The sequence below is a fragment of the Phyllostomus hastatus genome, unplaced genomic scaffold (genome assembly GCF_019186645.2).
Source record: "Phyllostomus hastatus isolate PE091 unplaced genomic scaffold, TTU_PhHast_1.1 phas_scaffold_501, whole genome shotgun sequence".
Classification (NCBI taxonomy): Eukaryota; Metazoa; Chordata; class Mammalia; order Chiroptera; family Phyllostomidae; genus Phyllostomus; species Phyllostomus hastatus.
This window is the reverse complement of record NW_025334033.1, coordinates 32,880,377-32,896,692: the sequence shown is the minus strand read 5'-3', so window position 1 is coordinate 32,896,692 and position 16,316 is coordinate 32,880,377. Positions and strand designations below refer to the sequence as shown.

The 16,316-nt window shown below is 32.4% G+C and overlaps 1 protein-coding gene across 4 annotated transcripts in view; it reads left to right on the top strand.

Annotated features, from left to right (window-relative positions):
* MAP4K5 (mitogen-activated protein kinase kinase kinase kinase 5) overlaps positions 1–16,316 on the top strand; it is a 105,788-nt gene that overhangs the window by 35,156 nt on the left and 54,316 nt on the right. For all 4 annotated transcript variants that reach the window (XM_045823036.1, XM_045823037.1, XM_045823035.1 and 1 more), the window contains 5 exons: positions 5,889–5,979; positions 6,495–6,559; positions 9,307–9,362; positions 16,040–16,087; positions 16,169–16,211. In XM_045823036.1, the coding sequence (XP_045678992.1) occupies positions 5,889–5,979; positions 6,495–6,559; positions 9,307–9,362; positions 16,040–16,087; positions 16,169–16,211 (303 nt within the window). The remainder of the gene's footprint in view (positions 1–5,888; positions 5,980–6,494; positions 6,560–9,306; positions 9,363–16,039; positions 16,088–16,168; positions 16,212–16,316) is intronic.

Below are 16,316 nucleotides of genomic sequence, written 5' to 3'. Positions count from 1 at the left end.
GTTTCCCAAAGCTGTTTACTACAAACTGTCTTTTTTCATGGGTTCAAAATGCCTCAGTTGTCATAAACTGAATTTCCATGTAAGCATGGGTTTTGTTTTCTGTTTCCATGATATTTTTCCACTCCTATTTGTAGCTGAGTACTCTCCTGTTTTTTATTACTCTTAACTTTTCATTGTATTTTATAATCTTTATTGCTTTTATTTTTTAGTTATTTCTATTTTTGTAGTTATTTTCTAGAAGTTTAAAATCATTTTTATCAAAGAAAAAAGTGTATGAGATTTAATTTAGAAGACAGTATTTTGATAGTAGTAAGGATTGTTTCTTATTTAGGTCTTCAGGAAAATACTATACCTTTTGCCACATATATTTTCATATTTATGGTATTGCCTGCTATTGTGAATGGCATTTTTCCCTCTTACATTTTCTAGGTTTTACTGTATATATTTTTATAAGTCATTGATTTTATTGGATTTATTTTCTTTCTAGCAATTTTACAGAATTCATATTTTTTCTGATAATTTTTCATAGTTTTTCTGATAGAATTATTATTTTTCAGTTTCCTTTGACCCTTTTTGCCTTGGATGTAACTTTGTCAAACATGATATTGCCAGACCCCCTTTTTGTTTAGAATTGTAGTATTACAAATGAATAGAGCTGCTGTACTTGGACCTATCATTTTACTGTAATCTTTTCTGGGTCATTGTTTTTTAGGTGTTTCTTTTATGACAAATCATATATGAGGTGGTTTTTTTTTAAGATTTTTTTATTTATTCACTTTTAGAGAGGGAAGGGAGGGAGGGAGAGAGAGAGAGAGAGAAACATCAATGTACGGTTGCTAGAGGTCATGGCCTGCAACCCAGGCATGTACCCTGGCTGGGAGTCGAACCTGCGACATTTTGGTTCGCAGCCCGCGCTCAATCCACTGAGCTACGCCCGCCAGGGCCATATTTGAGTTTTATTTTATAACCTAGTTTCAGCCTTTCTCTTTTTTTTGAAAAAAATTATTTTATTTTCTTTTTTTATACTCATCTGAGGGCATTTTTTTTTCTTCATTTCTTTGAAAGAGAGAGGATGGGAGAGAGAAAAACATCAATGCTAGAAGAAAAACATGGATTGGTTGCTTCCTGTGTGTGTCTGGACCCAGGTTCATACGCACATGGACTGGGGACAGAACCCACAGCCTAGGGCATGTGCCCTGCCTGACCAGCATCAAGCCTATGACCTTTGGGTTACGGGATGATGCTCCAATGAACTGAGCCACTGGGTCAGGACAATACTAATTGTAGTTTTAAAAATTAGTAATAACAACTATAAAATTAGTCACCTGAGAAATAAAATAAGTTTTTCTTATACTTTAAATATATATACTTGTCTTTTTAGAAGAAAACAGTTTCATTTATTTTTATCATCTGTGCTTTAGAATTGGAGGAATTGATCTGTTTGTGGTGATTTTATCATTTGGGGTGTTTCATTATATTTTATTTGTGGAGTTTCTTTTCTTTCTTTTAAAAATATGTTTTCTATATGACCATAGATTTTTATACCATAGTGTCTTAGCATTTTCAGTAAAACCAAAGTAGATGGTGTTTTCCACATTTTTAGAACACACTTAAGAAATGTTTAGGTCAAAATCTGATGGTATGCTAATTTTCCCAGCAGTCAGTTCAGATACTTCAAATAATTCTGGAGATAGCCGTATTTCAGAAATAAATTCTTAACTGTACTCAGGTTTTGAAAAAAATTGCACTAAAGTCAGTATAATACAGAAGTGCGTCCTTGTATTGATTTAACAGATGAGCTGGTTTAGAATTGTTTTTAGACATGGAAAGATAATTATTTGCCAAGATGAGTTAGAAAAAGCCTTATGTCTGATAAAATATCAACAAGACTTTTTTTTTAAGTAAATGAAATCACAGCTGTAAACTTAATAATACTTTTCAACCCAGTTAAAAAATAGATTATTGAAATTTGTAGTAATTTTAGAGTCCTGTGTTTTATTACAGATTTACTGTTTACTGCTGGCAATTTAAATTTATAATATTATATTCAAGCCCTGGCTGGCGTAGCTGAGTGGATTGAGCGCGGGCTTGTGAACCAGTGTCGCAGGTTCGATTCCCAGCCAGGGTACATTCCTGGGTTGCAGGCCATAACCCCCAGCAACCGCACAGTGATGTTTCTCTCTCTCTCTCTATCTCTCTCCCTTCCCTCTCCAAACATAAATAAATAAAATTTAAAAAAAAATATTATATTCAAAATTTTACTGAAAAATTGCCTTTGAGGTGTTTCTGGATACTCATAAAAATTCTGAAGTGAACATCAGAGTTAACAATAAAAATAGATTAGCACAGATAATTGGTTTTTTAACTAGCCGTAAACATGATTGAAAAAATAAGTCAGCATTTCCTTCTATGTCCCTATATTTTTGTTATTCTTTTCACACTCAAATGATTATTTCTAAGAATGATGTAACCATTTCTGTATCATTTTAATAGTAGGTGCTTATTAAGTAAATATAGGCACCCTCTTTCAAACAAAGTTTGACATACTAGTGATTAGTATTGAAAATAATTTCAGTGGTACTGTTTTGATTTTTAGTTGTATTTTCCATTGCTTTGGTTAGGCATCAGAATTGCCCTAGAAAAGCAGGCAGGTATTATGATGATGTTTGTCACCATGTTTCCCTGTCTGTCTGAATTTCAACTTGCTCTCTAACTCGTTTTGCAGATGTTCATTTTGCTCAAACAAGTCTGTAGCTAGTGGCAGCAGACAGCCAGAACAGGAGTAAGATTCTTAGGAAAGTTAATCGTCAAAAACCCTGCTTTCCCTTCCTCTCTCTTCTCTTTTCTCTTTATCCTTCCTTAATGGTGAAACTATATGATATATTTTAAAGTTATACAAATTATAGTTTGTTGAAAACTGTGAGTAAAATTTAATAAAATTATCACCCAAAGTGATTAATGGGTATACTTTTGTTTCTTTGCTTGTTTTTTAAAATGCTAAATTGATTACATTATTACAGTTAATAATAGGCTATAGACACTTTCTTGGCTTTCTTCCAATTAATAATAAATAATTCAATAAGCAAAAAATAAAATGGGAACTTGAAACACTCTGGAAGGAGTTCAGAATGTTTAAATAAAATAAGTTAAATGTATTTCATTAGTGTAGACAGTTTTCAAAATAAGAATCTTTAAATATCTTTCAGTAGATAGATGTTTAGAACTTTTCTCAGTGTTTTTCTTGTTTCCTAGAAGTATAAGCATGGAACAAAGAGCAAGTTTTTAAAAAGTCAAGAGTCCATAAAGATTTAAACAGCCATTAGTTTGCCTTGTTAATGCTCTAAAACGAAATTCCAAAGTAGGAGCTTTGGCCAGATAGGACAGATGTCAACTATTCTGGTTAGGTGTTCTTTTCACTATTTGCTTGTATTTTTAAATTTAATAATTTTGAATTTTTTAAATAATTTTTAAAGTAAAACATTGGTATTCTATCTTCCCTCTTTGTAAAGTTCAAACCTGAATTGGTGGAAAATGTTAAATTGAGGTAATAAATGCCCACCAAATATGTTCTTTTATTGGTTTTAAATAATAGATACAGAAAACTAATAAGGTTAAATAGATATTTTCTGCTATTTAGTAAGTAAAAATCACTTGTAATGTTAGGGTACTCTGTTTCAGTTAGATCCCAGTCTGCTTTTGAACACAAGATAAAATTGAAATGGTAAATATTTTGTTACTATGTAATAAAAAGATGACTTTCAAATCCAGGTTCTAAATTAGTGAATTTGAAACTGGTAGGGTTTTCCTCTTTAGGTCAATTTTCAGAATTGATATAGGCATCCCAAAGAAAATATCCTGTTAGAATTGATTGTCCTATGTATTTGCATGCTGCATTCATTTTGCTCAATTGAAAACATTCATATTTTGTTATTACCAGCCAAAACAAATAGACAAGATTGCTTCCATCTACTATAGTATCACCATATTTTCATGGACATTTGAAAACTATCTGACAGAATAGTTAGCATTGGACTAATTGGTTTTCTGAAAATATTAACTTATTAGCTGTACAGTAAAACTAGTTTTCTCTTTGGTATCTATCTTGACTGTTGATTTTGTTTCATAAAATTCAGAAATGTATTTAGTGCTTACTAGTTAATGCAAAAGGCTTTTGCCATTGCTTGATACGGCAAGTATGCATTTAATAGATCTAGCTCTACATCCACCCCACCCTAAAAAAAGATCTATCCCTAGTCAGTGACTCAGTTGGTTGGAGCATTGTCCCATACACCAAAAAGGTTGTGGGTTCAATTCCCAGGCAGGGTACGTACTCCTAGGTTGCAGGTTTGATCCCCAGTCAGGGAATATGCAAGAGGCAGCCAATCTGTCTCTATCCCTCCCCTTCCTGTCTCTCTAAAAATCTATAAACAGCCCTGGCTGGTGTGGCTCAATGAATTGAGCACTGGGCTGCGAACCAAAGGGTCACTGGTTCTATTCCCAGTCATGGTACTTGCATGGGTTTCAGGCCAGGTCCCCAGTGGGGGGCGCTCCAGGAGCAGCCACACATTAGTGTCTCTCTTCCTCTCTTCCTCCCTTCCCCATCTCTAAAAATAAGTAAAGTCTTTAAAAAAAATAAAAAATCAATAAATATGTCCTCGGGTAATTTTTTAAAAGTGTACTTCTTGTATTATAAATGCTGTCAAAAACTTTGGGTTCCCGGATTTTTATTTTTAAAACATGTTTTAAAGAAGTAGTTTTTGCAAATAGTCCAGTTAAAAGGGTAAAGGACCTGAATAGACTTTTTTCCAAAGAGGATATACAGATGCCAATAGACATGTGAAAAGATGCTCAGTGTCACTGGTCATCAGATAAATGCAAATTAAAATCACAATGAGATATCACCTCACACCTGTCTGAATGGCTATCAATAAATCCACTAATAAATCAATAAACAGCAAGTGCTGATGAGAATGTGGAGAAAGAGGAACTCTACTGTACTGTTGGTGGGTATGCAGATTGGTGTAGCCACTGTGGAAAGCAGTGTGGAGATACTGCAAAGAATTAAAAATTGATCTTTTAGCCCTGGCTGGCGTAGCTCAGTGGATTGAGCATGGGCTGCGAACCAAAGCTTTGCAGGTTCGATTCCCAGTCAGGGCACATGCCTGCGTTGCAGGCCACAGCCCCCAGCAACTGCACATTGATGTTTCTTTCTCTCTCTCTTTCTCCCTCCTTTCCCTCTCTAAAAAGATAAATTTAAAAAATCTTTTAAAAAATCTTTAAAAATAAAATAAATAAAATAAAAATTGATCTTTTGATCCAGTGATCCCATTTCTGGGAATATATCCAAATAACCAAAAACATTAATTCAAAAGAACAGAAGCACCCCTATGTTCATTGCAGCATTATTTACAATCATCAAGACATGGAAGCAGCCCAAGTGTCCATTAATAGATGAGTGGATGAAACAACTACAGGACATTTACACAGTGGAATACTACTTGGCTGTAAAAATAAAATTTTACCCTTTGCCACAGCATGGATGGACCTGGAGAACATTATGCTAAGTGAAATAAGCCAGTCAGAGAAAGACAAATACCATATGATTTCACTTATATGTGGAATCTAATGAACAAATTAAACTAACAAGTGAAATAGAGACAGACTCAGAGAGAGCAGGATGACAGCTGTTGGGAGGGGGTGTGGGGGTGGAGGAATCAAGCACAAAGCAAAAAGGATTCATAGACATGGACAACAGTGTGGTGATGACGGGGTTTTAGTGGGGAGGGGAGTATAAGGGTGTTAAATGGTAATGGAAAAACACCGTAAAAATTTTTTTTAAAGATTCAAAATTAACATAGTGACCAGGTTATTATCATTTTGTTTTTCAGGAGATGATTTTTCTTTGATTCAACAAGAAATATTTATGGTTAAAGAATGTAAACATTGCAACATTGTTGCCTACTTTGGAAGCTATCTCAGGTAAAACATAAAAAAGCTTCTGTGTTCTCTTTGTATATTATGTCTGCTATCATTCTCCCTTTCTTGTTAGTGTTATATGTATACATTTTTAAAATTATAGGCCTACAGTTCTAAAATTTCTTAGGTTTTCTTATTGTTTCCCATTATATTAATAGTGACACCTCCATTTATGCAGTTATACCTTATCTGGCAACCTTAATGAACTATTATGAATGTTACAAGTAGGTGTTTCAGCTTATAAAAGTGGTCATATTCTAAACAATGAATACTTTTTACTACTTCTAAACAATGTAAGATGGGAAAAAAGCTGAAAGTCACTATGTGTTTCTGTAGCTTGAGGAGAGACTGCCATACCCCAGTAAATTGGAAAAAAGAGAGAGACACTGCCTGGGTAATTTCCTGCTGTACTCTGCAGTCCATCGTAAATCTTGGTATGCTGAAGAGTGAAAGCCTTCAGAGCATGTCAGTGGTCAAGAATTACTAGCTAATGTACTTTTCTTTCTCTTTCGTATTAGTCGGGAAAAACTGTGGATTTGTATGGAATACTGTGGTGGCGGATCACTTCAAGATATTTACCATGGTACTATTAATTTGCCTTTATATTTTAAGATTCACTTTGGATTTAATGGTTGTTGTTTGACATGTCTAGTTAACCGAGAATATTAATAAGTAGATTGACTGTTTTGCCTTCTTCTGTTCTGTTCCTGGAGTATTGCATAAAAGACATCTAAATTTAATTTTTTGTTGGTTATTCAGTTAAATTTGCTGGAGCCTGAACTGAGAAATTCAAGAGTACTTGAACAGTCCATTTTTTTACTTTTTAGATGTACTTCTTTAGAAAAATATTTCATCTACAGATGATACTGCCTAAACTTCCATGTAAATAAATAAGAATTGAAATGCAAGGGTAACTCAAAAAGGAAATTATATATCTGTCTTTATAATAATTTAACCTGCTATCTAGGAAAGCAATTTAGTTGTTATAATATTTTTATATTAAAATGCATAATTTTAAAAAATATGGAGTATTTTATTTCACATTGTTAACTTAGGCAGTTTTTTTAGTTAAATTTTATTTTGCCTTAAATAGTATTTAGAAATAATTTTCATTTTGGTTCTACAGCTTAGCTTCCAATTTGTTTTATTGTTGGCAATTTCTTGAATTCTAGAGTTTATGAGACTATGCATAATCCTTATGAAATAACTTTTCTTTATTTCACTGGATATAGAATAGTAAAACTCCTATTGCATCTGTGCATTGTATAATTTATTATGTATTTTTAAATATATACAAAGTATTTTTAAACATTTCTCTGCTGAAATCTCTATATTAAGAGCCTTATGAAGTAAGTTCCATTTATATTGACCTGGGCATATCTCCCCAAGAACCTTTTTTAATGGGAAAAATGAGTCATGGAAAAATTTGTGTAACATAATCAATCATACTTAAACTTTTTAAAAGTATACATATGAATATAAATTCACATGAAAATAAAAGGATACATATCAAATCAATAAGTCATTACCTCTAGGGAGGAAAACATTCATAAGTAAAAGGTTGAATTACAACAAAAATGTATTGGTATATTATTTAATTATACATTAGTAAATATGTAGTTATCTAATTTTGTTCCAACAAATAACCCATGATAAAAAGGTTGTGATGTCTAAATTCTCTCAGGTCACTGCCCCTTTATTTAAAATAATATTTAATACCACATACATATTATAAATATGCAAAAGGATGTTTAAAGAAAGAACTGATCTTTTGTTTTAAAAAAGAAAAATAAGTTGTATTTCCTTATTTAATAGTCTTTTGTTTTGCTAGGTATTATATCATACTAGAATGACTGTTCTCTTTCATTTCACCATAGTGTTGATTTTAAAGAATTATTGGTAGGAAATAGCTCTATGCCACTGAGATTTAAGTCTTTTCCATGATTTTATGAAGACTTATGATCTTTTATATAGTTTTTATCAGTAATTATAATTTTTATTCATTTATACTTTTACAGAATGAGAACTGAAGAATATGGATAAATAAAACTATATAGTTGACATTTTTTACTACTTCTTGTGTCAAACTTATAGAATATTTTGAGACATTAATTTTATTTCTTCATGAAATTTCTAAGTTCCTTTAGTAAAACTTGATATTTGTTTAATTAAATTGAATCTAAGAAATATATATTATTTACAGAAGTATTCTTATAAATACTTGTATATATTATTTAGCATAGTAATCAAGAACATCTATACTTATAATAAACTGTTAGCAAAGTGACTTTTCTTCTTTTACTACTATTCCATCAACTTACTACGAATCAAAAGTTTATGTTCCTGAGTAGGTGTAGAAAGCCAGTGATTAAAATATGCAGTAAAATATTTTTCTTAAGTAAGGATTGCATGTAAGGACCTCATTTAGTTTCACTGTCAGCAAACACCACCCCAGATTTCAAATATTCTCTCAGGGTATTAGACATATTTCCAAAGCCTCTGGTTGGGTACTTGCAAAAAGATTTTGTGTTTCATCATAGGGAATGATCTGGTTGCCAAAAGTGATCTACTTGCTTTTTAAATTCTTAGATAAGGTACTGGATCAAGCCTCTCTGTTTTGGTAGCTATAGTAAAGAAATATACTGTATCTTCACCTTTTAAAAAGTATATGATTTCTTTCAGCACATTTCAATAACCAGTGTCTTTATAGTCCTCGACTTGTCTATATAGCTGTATTTAATTATATGTTTTTCTCATTTCTTTGCTTTGTTTTTTTTTTTTTTAATCCTCTCCTGGGGATATGTTTTATTGGTTTTAGAGAGAGAGGAAAGAGAAAAAGAGAAACATCAATTGATTGCCTCCCATACATGCCCTGACTGGGGGTCAAACCTGCAACTTAGTTATATGAGTCCTTACCAGGGATCAAATGCAGTCTTTTGGTGTATGGGATAATGCTCCAACCAACTGAGCCACCCAGCCAGGGCTCTTGCTTTATTTCTGAAAAGTTGTTCAAGATTTAGATCATGTTCATTGCTTTCTGTAGAACAGCCTGTGATGCTTAGTAATGTGCTTTGCACATTAGGGGTGCTTAATATTTTCACTGACCAAAGTTGTTATGGAGTAAATTTTTCATTTTTAAAGTACATTTCTAATTCTCATCTTTTCTTGTTATTTTCTGATCACAGTGATAATTTATGTTCATGATGAGAAGTCACCCAATGACATATACAGAAGTTGTTTTATAATAGTTTGTCATTTTAAAAGTAGACTGTTTTTAATCTGTCATATTCAAATGTATTACAATGTGGTCTTTCTTTTTTTTCTTTCTAGTTACTGGACCATTATCAGAATTGCAAATAGCCTATGTATGCAGAGAAACTTTGCAGGTACTACATTTGCTTATGTAGCTAAAAATGCAGTTCTGATTTCACAATTAATAACTATAAAATGGGGATTCACCCAAAAGAGTAAACCAAATTTTTCTGTTAACTTCTCATATTGTAATTCTGTAAGCCTAGTTACTTCTTTCATGAATGATTCACAGGAATTCATTTAAGCCAATACTGGTGTACACAGTAGTCTTTTTCCATTTCTCCCCAAAAGAAAATAAATTAGTATAATGATAACCCAGAAAGGTATCTCAAAATCATAGTTCTATGTGATATTAATAAGAGTCACTGGAAGCAGAATCTTTTTTATGAGCTTGGTAAACATTGTATTAAGCAAGGATTTTTGTATTCCTTTATTTCAGATCTGTGAGAGTTTGAGAGCGTTTTAGTGTGTTGAAGTAGGTTGTGAATCTTTATAGGAATAAAGAGTATGCAGCATTTCTCCCAATTTGCTTATTTTTTTCAGTGTCCTGAAAGACTTTTCATTGAGGAAAATGAATAATTAAAAAATTATTTTGTTCATATATTCTAAGGCATTTAAATTAGGAAGAGGGATTAAGTTGTAGTGCTTGTGTTTTTTTTATTTTGGTAATTTGCAACAGATAATTGTTAATTGATGTTTCTCTCCCTGCATTTCCTAGATGATGCAGTTTGTTCAGAAGTAAACTTGATGTTCTATATATTCTCTCACATTTTAGAAACTGAGAGATTGACCTGATTTCAGAGAAAGCTTTAGTCATTTTGAAAAGAGTTGGTTTCTGCATGCTTTAGAAGATATACCATGTCATTCTTATTATTAGATATATAAAAGTTTCTCTCATATATATATATATATCTCATATATAGTCACACACATATATATATACACACCTGAGTACATATAATTTATTTATATATATAATTTCTTAATATTCACATAACATAGAAATTTCTTTGTATCCACATGGAATATAAAGCTAATCATACACTCATAGCAGAGAATTATTGACAGATTTAATTTTTTTACATTTTAATTTCCAAAGTTCATTGCTTGTATAGGTAATGGACAGAGGACAGAATGGAAACAAAAACCTGGGCTTGTATTCTGGCCCTGGTATATGACCATAATGTCTTCTACATTTTTATTTCCCCAAGGATAAAATGACTGTTTGGAAAGGGTGACCTCCACGATTAGTTCCAGTTTTAAAATTCTGTTATGTTCACAAACTTCCACATCTGGTGTCTGCCAACAGACAAATGGTAAAGAAGGTGTGATACACACACATGTGCATGCACATATGTAATGGAATATGTTATTCAGCAATAAAAAAGGGAATCCTGTCATTTGTGCCAACACAGTTAAATCTGGAGGACATTCTGCTAAGTGAAATAAGCCAGGCACAGAAAGACAAGTACTACATTTTTTGTAGAATCTAGTTGAACTCACAGATGCAGAAATAAGAATGGTATTACCAGGGACTGGGTGAAGACAGGGGAGAGAAATAGAGAGACGTTGTCAGAGAGTATGAAGTTGAAGTCATATAGATTGACTGATTACTAATGCATAGCATGATGACAGTAGTTAATAATACTGTATTAAATAGTAAAAATATGCTAAGAGAATAGTGCTGTCATTACAAAAAAACATAGCAAGTGTGTGAGGAGATGTAACTACTTGAAGTAATCATTTCATTGCATATGTATATCAACTCATGTTGTACACCTTAAATATATACAAAAGTTTGTTAAGTAAGTTTTTTGAAAAGAAAAAGGGACAGAGATTGTCAGAATGGAAAAAAGCAAAACCCAACTAGTTGCTGCCTATGAGAAAATACTTTTATAAAGACAAATAGGTTGAAAGTAAAAGAAAAGAAATAGATATACCATACTAACTATTCAAAACAAAGCCAGAGTGACCATACTGATATTAGACAAAGTAGACTTCAGAGCAAAGACTATTACTAAAGAAGGTCATTTCATCAAAAGACATAACAATCTTAAATGTTTATGTTCCTAATAAAACACAGCTTCAAAATAAGTGAGCAAAAACCAGTAGAGCTGCAAGGAGAAATAGATTAATGTACAGTTCAATACCGCTCTCCCAATACTTTTGCAGAACAAATAGGCAGAAATTCAGTAAGAATATAGAAGACTTAAACAACACAATCAACCAATTACTGAAATTTTAGTCCAACAGCAGTGGGATACATGTGCTTTTCAAGTGCCCACTGAGCATTTACCAACATAGACCATATTTGGGGCCATAAAATATGTTTCAATACATTTAAAAGGATTTAAGTAATACAAAATAATATTCTCTGATCACATGCAATTAAATTAGAAATTAACAAGTATTTCTGGAAAACCTTAAAAAATGTGGAAACTAAAGCACTGAAAAGTAACCTATGGGTCAAATCAAAAGAGAAACTAAAAAGTATTTTGAACCAAATGAAATGAAAACACAACACATCAAAATTTGGGATGCTGCTAAGGCAATACTTAGAAGGAAGATTATAACACTAAAGAGGGATTTAACCTCTTGTAGAAAGAAAGGTCTGATATCAGTATCCTCAATTTCTACCTTAAGAAACTATATAAAGATGAGCAAGTTAAATACAAAGTATCAGAGAAAGAAAATAACGAGTGGAAATCAGTTAAATAGAAAGCAGAAAAACATGAGAAAATTGATGAAACAAAAATATGATTTTTGAGATCAATAAAATTAATAAGCCTCTAGCCAGATTGATCAAGAAAAATAAAAGAAGACATAAATTACTACAATATTGTGATATAATCTACAAATATTAAGAGGATGACCAGGATAATTAGTACCTAAGGAATTTTAAGAACAGCTTATGCCAATAAAGCCTACAACTTAGCCCTCCCTGACGGGTATGGCTGAATTAGTTGGGCATGGTTTTGCAAAGCCAAAGGTTGCCGGTTCTATTCCCAGTTAGGGCACATGCCTGGGTTACCATTTCGTCCCCTAGTCAGGACATATATTAGAGGCAGCAGATAGATGTTTCTCTTCTTCTCTTTCTCTCTCCCTCCCCCTTCTCTAAAAAATAAATAAAGCCTTTTTTTTTAAAAAGCCCACAACTTAGGTAAAATAGACAATTTCCTTGAGAGACATAAACTGCCAAAGCTCACTCAATTAGAAATCATCTTAATAGTCTATATATATTCCCATAGATAAATCTGCAAACTAGATAATGTCATAGATAAGTTCTATCAAGCATTTAAGAAAGAAATAATGCCAGTTCTACGTAAACTCTTCTAGAAAACTGAAGACTAGAGAATACCTCCCAGATCATTTTAGGGGCCAGCACTGATCTGAAGCCAAAATCAGACATTACAAGAGAAAAAAATTACAGATCAATATCCTTCATAAACATAAAAAGGAAATTAAATGGTTAACAAAGGTAATCCAACATTATATTTAAAAAATAATACTTCATGAACAAGGTGGGGAGGGTGTTCCCCTAGAATGCAGTATTGTTTTAACATTGAAAGATCATTTCAAGTAATTGTCCACATTAGCAAACAAAAAGAAAAAACACATGATCATCTAGAGAGAAAAAGCATTTAACAAAATCCAACATTCATTTGTGATAATAATTCTTAGCATACTGGGAATAGAACAGAACTTGTTTAGCCTCACAAAGAGCACCTATGAAAAACCTACAGCTGAGTAATCAATAGTAAAGACTAGATGCTTTCCCACCAAGGTCCGTCAAACAAGGCAGGGTATCTGCTCTCACCACTTCTTTTCAACATTGTGCTAGAGACTTTGGCTATTGCAAAAAGAAAAAAAAGATAAAATAAAATGCATACATATTAGAAAGTAAGAAATGAATAGTCCTTATTCACAATCTATACAATTAACTATCTAGAAAATGGAAAAGAATTTACAAAGTGGCTACTAGAGCTAGTAAGTATAGCTAGAAAGGTTGCAGGATTCAAGATCAATATACAAAATCAATTGGATATCTATACACTAGCATCAGACATTCAGAAATTAAAATTTAAAAAATACCTCTGACAGTAATAAAAATATGACATTCTCAGGGATATTCATGTATCACAAAAGATGCATAAACACCTGTGTACTGAAAACTATAAAACTGCTGAGAAAAATTAAAGAAGACCTATAAAAAGGGCGGGGGACTATGCTGTATTCATAGACTAGAAAATTCAATATAGTAGGGTGGTAGATCTTCTAAAACTGACCTATAGATTCAATGCAGTTTCAATCAAGGAAGCTTTTGTTCTATAGAAATTCACAAAGCTGATTCTAAAATCCCTGTGAAAATAGAAAGGACCTGGAATAGTCAAACAAAAAGAATAAAATTTGGAGTCTACAGTAGCAATTTGAAAACTTATAAAACCACTAATCAAATCATAGTGGCATTGGCATAAAGGGTAGATAAGTAGTTCAGTGGAATAGAATAGAAAGACCAGAAATAAGTCCATATACAGACAAGTGATTTTGACTGAGGTGTGAAAGATAATTCAGTGGGGAAAGAATAGGCTTTTCAATACATGGTACTGGAATAATTGGATGTCCATATGCAAGCAAATGAATTTCCTGCCATACTTCACACCATATATAAAAATCTCATAAACCTAAATGTAAAACCTAAAACTAGAAATTCTGGAAGAGAACATAGGCAAAAATATGTAGTCTTGAGTTAAGCAAAGCCTTTTCAGACATAACATGAGAAGCATGACACATAAAAGAAAAACTTGGTAAATTAGACTTTGTCAAACCTAAAAACTCTACTCTTCAAGAAGCACTGTTAAGAGACTAAAAGGACAAACTGCAGACTAAAAGAAGAAATTTGCAAATAGTATATCTGATCAAGGACTTGTATCTAGAGTATATACAGAACTGTCAAACTTGATAATAAGACAACAGCAACCCATTAAGCAAATGAGACAAGATTTAACGAGACACCTCATCAAAGAAGACAGATAGATGGAAAAGATGCTCATCATCATTAGTTATTAGAAAAGTGTGTAATTAAAACCACAGTGTGATACCACTACACACCAATTAGAATGGTTATGATTTAAAAGACTGACATTAGGAAGGTTGGTGAGGATGTGGATTAACAGGAATTCTCGTAACACTCCTGGTTTCAATGTAAAACAGTACAGCAGCTTTGGAAACCAGTTTGACAGTCACCAGAAGTTTAACTTGCACCACCATATGATCCAGTTGTTATATTGCTATGTATTTACCCAAGTGGGAAAAATCATATGATTGTACTTGAACTTCGTAGCACCTTTATTTGTAATAGCCAAAAACTGGAAACAACCCAAATGTCTGTCAACAGGTGAATGGATAAACAAATTTTGGTATATCTGTATGACAGACTACTACTCAGTAATAACAAAGCATGAACTATATTGATACATTGACAAGGACTGTCACGTTAATTATTGTGAAATATCCAGACAAAAACAATGCACTGTATGATTTCTTTTATATAAAATTCTAGAAAAGTCAGAATAATCTATAGTTATAGAACGTAGATCAGCATCAGTGGCTGTTAATATCACTAAGAGACAGCCAGGTGTGTAATTTCTAATGGACATCAGCAGTCTGAATTTTAGTTCCATAGGACTCTCTTTCCAGGCTTCTAAGTATTAATAATTCCAGCGTCTTCTCTCCCTTGCTCCCCTATGTCCCAGAGTTTTGGTAGCAGCTTTCTTTATTGCTGCTAGTGTAATTCTTTAGTGCTCTCCTTGTTCCTTTTTAGTTCTGTAGTTCAAAATGTTTTTAGTCTCTCCCAACTGGACTCTTATACAGCACCACCCATGAAGTAACTTTGCCAAAATAATGTAATCTTGAATTTCATCAAGAACTTAGATATAAGTGCTCATTTACTGGTAATACAGAAGGTCAAGGAACATGTAAAACATCATCAGTGGGATGTAACTGGCAAAATTCAAATACTGGGAGACTGCACAGGATAACAGCACTTTCTTTAACAAAAACTTACAAGGAAAAAGTAATAAAATGGCAGAGGATCCTATAGATTAAAAGGAGTAGGAGTCATGTCCACATATCGCAGCATACAAACTTCGGATCCCATTTTAAACAATCGTGAACACTGGATATTTGATCATATTAAAGAATTGTTTATCATGAGGCATAATAATATTATTGTGGTTATGTGTTTTTTAGAAAGTCACTGCCTTAGCGAATGAAATTATATTAAATATGGGGCTTAAAAATAATATGGTGGTGGAGGGGAAATGTGTAGTGAGTAAAGATGAAACATGATTGGCCATGGTTTCACAATTGTTAAGTGTAGGTGTTGGGTATGTAGGTATTCATTGTGTTGTTATTCAGCCTTTATATGTGAATTTTGTATAATAAAAGATATTTTAATGACAAGGAAGATTAGTGTTTATATGTGGGGAGAACTTTTGAGAGCAATGGATATGTTCATTTTCTTCGTTGTGGCAATGGCATTATAGTAAAATATTTCTGATTTTTATCAGAAAATGAATTTGAAATCTTACAGTATTGTAAACATTGACTAGTAAAAAGAAACTCAGCTAGGGTTTCCCTCTAAGAAACAGACATTTGCATTTTTCTTATTCAGTAAGAATTCTAGTAGAAAATTTAGGTGTCAAGTTTCCAGTTTTGCTAATGCTACCTTTTTGTTTCTTTTTAACTGTAGGGTCTTGCCTATTTGCATACTAAAGGCAAAATGCATAGAGATATCAAAGTAAGTTTATTTAGTATGTTTAAATTGATAGTATTGGAAGGAATTTTATGATGCTAATTAGTGTTTGTATTTTTGTCTTAGGGTGCAAATATTTTATTGACAGATCATGGTGATGTGAAATTAGGTATGTTATTTCAAGTTTCTAACATTTTTTCCAAATTTTAATAAAATGTAAATTTAACATTATACAAGTTTAAGAGTCATATCAAGAGCCACAGTAATGTTCACT